The sequence below is a fragment of the Gymnodraco acuticeps genome, unplaced genomic scaffold (genome assembly GCF_902827175.1).
Source record: "Gymnodraco acuticeps unplaced genomic scaffold, fGymAcu1.1, whole genome shotgun sequence".
Taxonomy (NCBI): domain Eukaryota; kingdom Metazoa; phylum Chordata; class Actinopteri; order Perciformes; family Bathydraconidae; genus Gymnodraco; species Gymnodraco acuticeps.
The window spans coordinates 477,487-487,439 of NW_022990082.1; the positions used below are offsets into that span (position 1 = coordinate 477,487).

The 9,953-nt window shown below is 37.0% G+C and overlaps 2 protein-coding genes across 15 annotated transcripts in view; both read left to right on the forward strand.

Annotated features, from left to right (window-relative positions):
- Window positions 1-6,446, forward strand: part of tcf3b (transcription factor 3b) — a 31,177-nt gene extending 24,731 nt beyond the window's left edge. For 11 of the 14 annotated variants that reach the window (XM_034216263.1, XM_034216259.1, XM_034216261.1 and 8 more), the window contains 5 exons: window positions 166-307; window positions 607-660; window positions 1,216-1,457; window positions 1,573-1,721; window positions 2,939-6,446. In XM_034216263.1, the coding sequence (XP_034072154.1) occupies window positions 166-307; window positions 607-660; window positions 1,216-1,457; window positions 1,573-1,715 (581 nt within the window). In that variant the 3' untranslated portion in view covers window positions 1,716-1,721; window positions 2,939-6,446. The remainder of the gene's footprint in view (window positions 1-165; window positions 308-606; window positions 661-1,215; window positions 1,458-1,572; window positions 1,722-2,938) is intronic. The other 3 variants (XM_034216268.1, XM_034216262.1, XM_034216273.1) reach the window with 1 other exon arrangement.
- Window positions 6,447-7,147: 701 nt separating this feature from the next.
- LOC117546146 (cytochrome b-c1 complex subunit 10-like) lies at window positions 7,148-9,880 on the forward strand. The gene is made up of 3 exons (XM_034216280.1): window positions 7,148-7,277; window positions 8,354-8,493; window positions 9,448-9,880. The coding sequence occupies exons 1-2, from the start codon at window positions 7,216-7,218 to the stop codon at window positions 8,472-8,474; spliced, it is 183 nt and encodes a 60-aa protein (XP_034072171.1). The 5' UTR covers window positions 7,148-7,215; the 3' UTR covers window positions 8,475-8,493; window positions 9,448-9,880.
- Window positions 9,881-9,953: the final 73 nt, after the last annotated feature.

Genomic DNA, 9,953 nt, shown 5'->3' on the forward strand with positions numbered 1-9,953 from the left:
CTGTCTGGGTGTTTAAATCAAACATTTGGTTTTGTGGAAATGCTAGTGTGCATACATTTCAGAAATCTTCAGAACCTTCTGTTAAGCTTTCTAAGCGCATCTGTCGTTTTACATTCCCTCTCAAGTGGTTTCCGACCATCCTAACATCCATGCGTTTCTCCTTAGGTCTCCCTGGTGGTTTGGCGCGCTCCTCGCACTCCTCCAGCAGCTCAGACATCAAAAGAGAAGACAAAGAGGATGATGAAAACTCATCTGCAGACAAATCCGACGATGAAAAGAAGGAAGCCAAGGCAGCGCGCAATCGACGGTAAGATCGACCTTTCTCTCGTTTCACCTCTTCATTTCGTGGATGTGTGTTTTTAACCAAAACCTTTTCTAAAACAGCATTTTAATTTAACGGCATGACAAAAAAAAGGAGGAAATTATCGGTGCCCATTTGATATTGACAAAATCCACAAGGTTCCACATGTCAGCTCTTAAATGATTCAGACAATGTATTTCATCTTAGTCGTCTCCTCTGTCCTTTGTTCCCCACTGTATGCCCAGACCTTGTTAGGTATTTAATAATGTTGAACCCCCCCCCCCCCCTTCATTTCACGTTTTCAGAAGGGAGGCGTTGACCCTCCAGATGCTCTCTAGCCTTACAGACACGAAAGATGAGTAAGTTTTTCCAAAAGAGGGGAAGTTGTTGTGCTTTTTGGGCTCTTGCCAAACATCAATTAAAGCACATGTTCATGAAGCTATTGTTAAACGTTATTATCCATCACTGAGCTTCAACATTTCTGTATTAATGATGCAAAGGAGTGACGAGATTTTGTCAAAACAGAAATAAACATTTACCCCTAACAGAAGAAAAGGAAACCATACTACACAACCTTTCTGTTTTGATGACCAAAAAGGTGCTCATTATGCCTTTCCTTCTTAAAATCCATAGTTTGTAATCACAATGCATACACAGCGTGCCGTCCATTCACTCATCCAACATTTGTAGGGCGGATATTTTGATCAAATTATCAATTTCCAGTACTCTCTTTCGAATGTTCTGCACATAGCTTCTCACACATTTCAGTTGTTGTGCATCCATGCAGTAAAACACTGTGGATATACTGTCTATGCTATTGATGCTCAAGTAACAGAACGCTCGCCATAAGGTCACATGAACACTTTAGGTTTTGATGATTTTTAAAATTGTATTTGTGCATTTGGTTTTATGAGTAGTCTGGATGAAGAAGAGGATGATGAGGACCTTCCCCCTGAAGTGAAGATAGAGCGTGAGAAGGAGCGGCGAGTGGCTAACAATGCCCGCGAGCGCCTCAGAGTACGGGACATCAACGAGGCATTTAAGGAGCTTGGGAAGATGTGCCAGATGCACCTAAGCCATGACAAACCTCAGACCAAACTGCTCATACTGCACCAAGCCGTCAACGTCATCCTCAATTTAGAACAGCAAGTCAGAGGTCAGTCTGCAAGCTGCACATCGAGGATGGGAAGCACGGCATATTTCCTTCTGTTATATACACAGTTATTCTGTTGTACTGAGGGCCTGTGTCTGTTTTCCCCTTCCTCGTTCAGAGCGTAACCTGAACCCCAAGGCAGCGTGTTTAAAACGCCGTGAGGAGGAGAAGGTGTCCGGGATCGGGGAGGCGGCCATGCAGCTCTCTGGAGGCCATCCTAGTATGGGAGGAGACGGCCACAACCCAGTGGGTCACATGTAACACCAGGTAGGCTGTGAACAGGCTATTATAATAATTATTGAACATGTTACCCTGAGGATGTTGTAGGTTACTACCACCCCCAGTTACATTAAAGCTATAATACTTAAAGGGAACTGAGAAATTCCACACCACCACTATGTGCAATACAAATACCATTACCATCATTACAAAACACTGCTATATAACATGTGCAATATTATTATTAATAATGTTTCTATAAATAACGTGCATATTACGTAACTACCACTACGGATTTTGCACTACTAAATACTGTTAATATTTACATTAATTATGTGACCATCTATGTTTCCTGTAGTTATTGAATTGCTCTTTTTACTGCAATGTTGGTGTACAGTTGTATTATTATTATGCTGCTGTGTTTATTGTATTTGTGTAACTCTGGCACATCAATTTCCTTCGGGATGAATAAAGTCCCGTCTTATCTTAAGATAATTGTCCAGAAGAATTTGGAAACAAAGCTGCTGGTGGGAACAACAAGTGCAATTTAATATCCTAATAACAATAATATCTTTATATTTATATCACAAAGAGTTTCACATAGCCAAACTGAGAGCAGATATAATCAAAACATTAAAGTACTAAACTAACCAAAAAGTTGTTTTTCAAAGGACAGAACTTGCAAATTAAATCAGATATGGCGGTGGGATAATATTATGTAATATATTATTATAAAATAATAATAAGGCCTACATTAAATAAGCCGCTGACACTGTTATTTCCTAGGCCTTAACCAGCTGTTTTTTTCCAAAATACATCTAGACAAACAAACTGACATTGTTTCAATTAAAGAGAAAGTCAATAATTGCCCTTTTCCTTTCCTATTTTTGTGTGAGGATATTAACACCACAGCAGAAACAGTGAAGTTGGAAATTACTCGTCTTTTATATGCTTTATTTTGCACTCAACTCTTACTGGCTGCTTCACAATTAAAACCACATTAAAAGTTACATTTTTGTGCTGAGCAGCAGAAGTAGAACATAATTGGTTAGCAAGACTAGTCATTTGTCTTGAAACCTTGGTGTGTGTGAACCCTACTTGAATAGTAAGGCTTAATCTGCCATAAACCATGAAAACTACCCGATGCAAATGTATTTCTAAATGTAAATGGTCGGACAATGAATGCTATCAAAAATGGGTTTCAAGAGCTCACTTTTTTATGTTCAATTATGATGAAGAAATCACCTTGTCTTTCCTTTTCACAGATCCGGTGGTGTTTCCCTGGCTGTCAGAGGATGTGGCCTTAACAGATTTCTTCCACCCATTATTCTCAGTGTGTGTGTGTGTGTATATGTGGACATGTCTGTGTATGGTCCGTTCAAGTTTCAAGATGCACATTCACACACTCGTACACACATGCATACTGCCAAAACTGACACAGCCTGTTTGTCGCACTCCCAACCATGACTACAAGCTCAAATGTGAAGAACTTTTTTTAGTTTTTGCTTTGTTTTATACATGTAAAAAAATACATCTTCTTCTTGGTTTCCACAAGATGATGGAACACCGGAGAACTTTTTGTCCTGCCACAAATTGGGACTTGACACACTGCCGAGAGGTGCTCTTGTGAGGGAGAGGAGACCTAAACAAACACAAATTGAATCATGGATTTGTGCCTAATTGTTACATGTTTTCTATTTGACATTTAAGCAAATTGCTTTACATGTGAGGAACATTTATTGTGAGGGATTGCTTATGTGTATGAGCAATTATTTTTAATGTATGTCATTCCCAGCGTGATGGTACAGTCTTACATATGTTATGTAACCAAGCCCATAGTTGAAGTTGAATTGTCTAAATTCAGTGACTTTTCCTTGATCTTATCAGCAAATGTTTGGGGGGAAGGAAATGGAAAGGTCAACGTCTTGACAGTTCGAAAGACGGAAACTCTGACGTAGAGAAAGTCTCTGACTGAAGCCAGGTCTCATCCCTCGGGGCATCCGAAGCCTTGGAGTAAAAATAATCCTTCCTTGAAGGTTATGAGTTATCCAATCGGTAGAGTCTGTCAACTACAAAACTGTTCTTCCTATTCGTTGACTACAAATTCTAGTGTTACTCCACTTATCCCTCGTCACAGGTTCAGGTTTTTGTACTGCTTTATATACTAAAGCATACTTAGAGAAGACAAAGCACAGTTATAAGTTTAGGCTGAAAATTAAGTGTCCACCTGTTGTGCATTCAGTCCATGAACGTCTTTTTATAAAAAGCCATTTGAGACTCCTGCTAAGTGATCAGCACCACTTAGTGCTCTTACTTACTTAAAATGGTTTATTTACAATGCCAGCAGACTTTACAGCTCAAGTTTCCCCCCCCTTTAATTAATGTTCTGTAAAAGACACACAAATCTGGGTTCCTTTGACGGGATCTCAACAATCCACACATGTTTGAAGCAGACGAGCCTCTGTTTAACGGAGGCTTCCTTTTCCTAAATGAGCATTCCCACTGAATTACAGCCCCTCACCTTCCTCCTGAGTACGTTTGTTCTCGTGTTTCTTACCGAGAGAAGTGTGACGTGTCAATTCACTTCATACATTACTCTGATATGTTTCATTTTTCAAAAATTAAATATATATAAAAATATATATTTTTTGTTAGTCTATACATTGTAGATTTTTTACATAAATGGCAATATTAGTTTGAAGTTTAGAGTGTATTGTAGATGAGCTGAAAAGGGGAACTATTTGACATTTGAAATGGAATTGTTCAAAAATTTACTCATTTGAACGGGATGGCAGAGGTAAAAAGGGCAACAGATTATGAATGAAAAAGTGTTTGGGGTATCCTTGATTCCAGTTTAAGTTGAAAGGCGTACCATGAGCTACCCAGATGAGTTTTTTTTTTTTTTTTTTTTTTTTTCATTTGGGGGCATGTGGACAGAGATTGTCCTGTTGAAGTGGTCTTACTTATCGGTGAGGCACTGAGGAATAATGTGGGAAGATTTTTGTCTCCAACAGTAATTATGCAACTGGTTTTTGAATGTAGCTACCATACAAATGTGGATCACCTTCATCGTCAAAGTTGTGTTCCTGGGTTTTGTCAGTAGGGTCAATTAGTTAATTTCACCTTTTTATAATGTTTGCCCCCAACTAAGTGGCTCTCAGTGTGCAGATCACTTTTTAGTAACCTGCACATTAATTTTGGAGGCAGACAGGAGTATTTGGGTGTAAAATAATGGAGAACAAAACAGTGTTATTGTGATGTTATACCCATGTCATGTTGTGAATGGTTTTTACCAACATGTAATCACATATGGGAGGTAGAGCATTTTGTGTTTAATTTCTACAAAAAGAGATGAAGAAAAAGACCTATACAAATCAATAGTGTGGCCTTTTCATTCTCAAGACTTAAGATGACATGATGGGAGAGTGATACCTTATCAGTGCCTGAACTTGTATTTTCATTTAAGACCGTTTTATTTTGTGAACCATATCATTTCATTTATCATGGAGATTAAAGAGGTACTTGTTCATTCCCCCACCCTCCCTTCTCCTAATGCTTTTTTCAATTTTCAGGAAGAAGTTTAAATGGTATAAAGAGATTTTCTTTCAGTGTATCTAGTTAAATAAATAAATGTTACGTAGATCTTGTTTAGTTTTTATTCCCTTTTTTCTAATTCTTCAACTGGATTATATTGTCCAAACTGCTGTTTTAGTTAAGGTCATGGATCCAGGTCATGAGTTTTCTTTCTATCCGCCCTATATTGTTATATCAATTGACATTACAGGGTTCAATACATGCTGCGTTTGGCTCTGATTGTCTGCTTTTGATGCACATTGACATGTTTCAGTGTATGTGTTGCTTCAATTTCAATGTAGGGAGTGGATTTTATTTTCCATCTTAGCTGGAACCTCTTATGACTTGGAGCATTTAACATTTCTGTACATCAGAGTGTAAGCCCTTTGCTGCAGTGTCTTTCAGTATATTCAGTCTCCATTGACTATTCTCACCTCTGACTTTTCACTCTTCCAGCTCTTTGATGCCCTTGACAGTGACTTTTTGTGGGAAGTTTGAATCACTTCTTTCAAAAAGTTGTATTTGAAGTTTTTATTTTTATTTTTAATATTACAAGATCAATAATTGTACTGAATATTGCCGATTTGTTCCAAGGGGGGAATCTGAATTAATGTCATTTAGTATTCAGTGACCATCACATTAGCATTTAAGCTAAACACTCAAATTATTAGTTTGGGGGAACTTTATTTCTTAACATGAGTCTTGACATGAGACGCATTTTGAAATCTGCAGAAAAGCAAGCCAACCACTGCAGGACCACATGATGTCAACAGAAAAGTTACAATATTATGATGGCAAATGTTAAGTTGACGGGCTTGAAATTGTTTTGGTATAAGAAAGCAGTAATAAAACACTTGCTTTCAACAGTTTTGTCATATCTTTGTTGAACTTAAAAGGGGGAGACTATTGATGAATTGAGTGTAAACAAATAAATACATTCACAGGTACAGAGCCTGACATCTTGCGGGTGAGGACGCTGTTGACTCCTGCAGGGTCCTCAGTGCCTCACTCAATCTCTCTCTTTGTTTTATATATATATATATATATAAATATATATAGTTGAGAACTGTCCTGTATATAACAGTAATGTAGCAATAAATGTGCCATTTTTAATAACAGATTATACCTTTTCCAATGTCTGGCTTTTGAATATTGTATACATAAAAAGGAAAATAAAGGAAAACATTGTAATAAAGGGTTTATTGTAGTTCGGGAATGAATTTGTTCATATATTTGCCATTTGGATGAAATGCGCATGAGTCTCTTGATTATGCAACCGAGGCACCACAATATATTAAAGATAAACCAATTTCATAAAGTCAACTCTTTCAGAAGTGGGATATTAGTTTGAATTACACATTGCCTCAATCGGGGCCTTTTTTTATATGCATGCATACATTGCATACATTTCGCCCAAAACTGCACCATTAGGATGCAAATGGTCCTCAATGAAAATCAGTGCTAATACACACACGCAGTTACATTGTCATTATACATGGCATTATTTATGGCAGCAGTAAAAGCCTGCGTCAATGCAACTCATGCGTTTTGGGATGCAGTAACAGGATGTAATGACAAATTAATTATCTTAGCCATACACGACTTAAATGAATAAAAACAAGGTTATTATTGGGCTATAGTATAGCCCAATAATAACCTTGTAATTCAAATGTGAAAATGTGTGCACTGTAATGGTCATATTATTTGTATGCCTGATGAGTCGGGTCTCAATTCCTGGTGCAACCAGCGCTGGCAATCCATTCTTAATACCAGATAATCTTTTTTTAAAACGAGTGTGTTGTAAACAGAGACCTTTGACACGGTTGCCTGAAATGACCCGTAGCAGTGTCACGATGTTGCACGCAGCACGTCGGTTGTTTGTAAACAGGCATGAGAAAAGGCAGCCCAGGGTCCTTAACGCCCATCAGCGTTAAAAGGAGCAAAGAACTACAACAAACAGAAGGTCAGGATGGTGCAGAACATACTAAATAAATTCGTCGGTGCGAAGTATATCACTATTCTAAAGACGTGGTAAGTTAAATCAAACAGAGGTGGAGTGGTTTACCGGAAACAATATTTTTTTAGTTGTTTCAAATGATGTCAACAAGTCTGTGTCCTTCTGTGTGACCCGTTTGGCTAACTAGCTAACTTTAGCTTAGCCTGCTTGATTATTTCCTACTGGTTCAGCTAGCTGGCTAGTTAGCATAATGCTACTGAATAGCAAGGTTAGTGGAGGAGGCAAGTAACAATGTTTATATGACACTAAAGATTTGTATTGGGTATTGTGATATATTTAATGCTCAGGAAATGTAATTGCATTCTTATCTTAAATTCAATTCTTAAATGTGGAAACATTAATGCCCTGAATATTTTATTCAACAGAACTGTTCTTATTCCTTTGCTAACATTTAGTCGTATCTCCTAATTTATTTATGATATACCTGACCATTTTATTAATCTGATAAACTTCGATTATACAAAAATCAAGATTTTAGTATAATGTATTAATGACATGAATATATGTTTTTGTGTAAGGTGTATTATTATTTTCTCTTGAGTGTAGTGTTGACTTACTCATAATAGTTCAAGTTAATAATACATGACAGCTGTTCGTTTTTGTATCAACATAACTGGGTAGCACAGATGACCCTGCATGAATGACTCTGCAAAGTGCACACAGAGAAATAGCCACCGCTGAACAGTGTTTTTCAAGGATTAATATTATATGTAACACAATATGTTTCTCATTATCAAACCTCTATACTATCCAACAATTGTAACCTTTATTTCATATTTTAATTTAGCCCACGATGTACAACAAGCCAGTTCAGTTCAACCTAGAATATTTGGTTCGTCTAAAAGCCAAACACACAATTATGACTTGTAAATATTGATAATCATACTTAACTTGTGAGAGTAGCAAGAACTGACTACATTTAATTAGGTAGGTGTGCATCCCGAAACTTGAAATAAATACAATTATATATTTTGTAAACCATCATGCCTTCTGAATCATGAGTACAACTATCAAATTGTTCTTGACATATGTATTGCAGTCAGTGGAGTAAATGTCTCATTTCTGAAAGCCATTGTTTTCTCCCGTCTAGGATACCGAACATGGCTGCCTGGGGTACAGTTGGTGGAGTGGCGCTCGTTCACTTCACAGACTGGCGATTAATTCTGGACTATGTGCCATACATTAATCAGAAGTTCAAAAAGGATGAATAGAGTCCCACACAACTAAATTGTGAGTGTATTGTTAGTTTGACCCACGCTAGTGTAATAGGATATTTTCACACACTCTGTTTGCAATGTTCCTTTGGATTGCTCATTAGCTTTAACCCCACCCATGTAATCATGATACGATGCAGGCAGGTGTAGGCCATGCCAGGTGTTAAACTGAACATTCAACTAACGCTCTTGAGTATTAGTTACTGTCACCTTGCTTACACCTGGCAGTTTGTTTGAACTCTTCTCAAACATCTGCACATGCAACCCATACTGAAGACAAAACGGTTATTATAATACTTCTGTAGTGCTGAATAACAAGGGAATAAATTGCTTTACACTTCTGTGTTATCTATAGCTTTGCAAAAGGGTCATATGTTTTTGTTTTGTTGCCATTTTTGGTTCACTCAAAAATTATGTGCCAATCAAACTGTACTATCAATACAATGTGACTCCAAATAAATAATACAAAAAGAAAAGAAGCTTATTATGAGAAAATAGAGATTTCAAATAAATATGCATTTATTTGACCTGACCCAATTGTGTTGCATTTTGTTGTAATTGTTCACATTTATTTTATTTTTTTATTGGTTAGAGGTTGAATTTATTTTTTTAATCTATGTTTATAATTCTCAATACTGCTATTGGCCCTTTTGAGCTTTCCTGCAGTGCTCAAGTACAGTATGTATTATTTGATTTAATAAATAATAATAACAATGCAACCTTAATCCCAGACATATCCATTCCTAAATCACACTAGTTGATATTTCTAAGCTCTATTAAGATGTATACACTTTTTGGAGCCCTATTCACCATCACAACCCATCATTTTTGCTATAATCCCCTGTAACCCTACTTGAATGTGTTTTTGTCAGAAATCCAACAAGACAGGAAGATTGTGCTTCTTACACATTTAAACAGATTTTTTCATGTACATTTTGCTAACAAGTTGGATTTGTGTTTGTGCCTACAGCTACAGGACCAGATTGGGGAATGGGCACATGGATGGGTTGATAACGCAACACAAGCTTAAGAGGGATGCCCTGGCTCGAAAATCAGTCAATGAGGGCTCGCCAGTAGTTGGGACTTCAAGATGCACTCTGTATATGTGTGGGTTTCGATCCAGTTTTATTTAATGTGAATAAATCTTTTAATTTGTTCCGATTTGTCCAGTTATTCAGCAAAAAGCCAACTAATTAAATGTTTTTGCTTGAATTTACTGTTAAAATGGGTTTTAAAAAATCGATTTGTTCAATGCTGAATAAAAGTGGAAATACTGTACTTTTATTTTTCATGGGGCAGTTTTAAAAGACGGGCAGTTGGATCTGAAAAACCTTATATTTGCCAACTCTTGATGTTTATTTGTACATTAAAGCAATATGAAATAAAAAATATATTGAAGACAATGTTTATGCGAAGTATGTTATTGTATTTCCTTATGCATGCTGAATCACACACATCCACCGAGGTATTGTGTGC

Excerpts from the sequence above, each read along its gene's own strand:
- LOC117546146 (XM_034216280.1), top strand. The coding sequence starts at position 7,216 with ATGGTGCAGAACATACTAAATAAATTCGTCGGTGCGAAGTATATCACT. Across the intron at positions 7,278-8,353 it reads ATCACTATTCTAAAGACGTG|GATACCGAACATGGCTGCCT; the intron begins GTAAGTTAAATC and ends TCTCCCGTCTAG.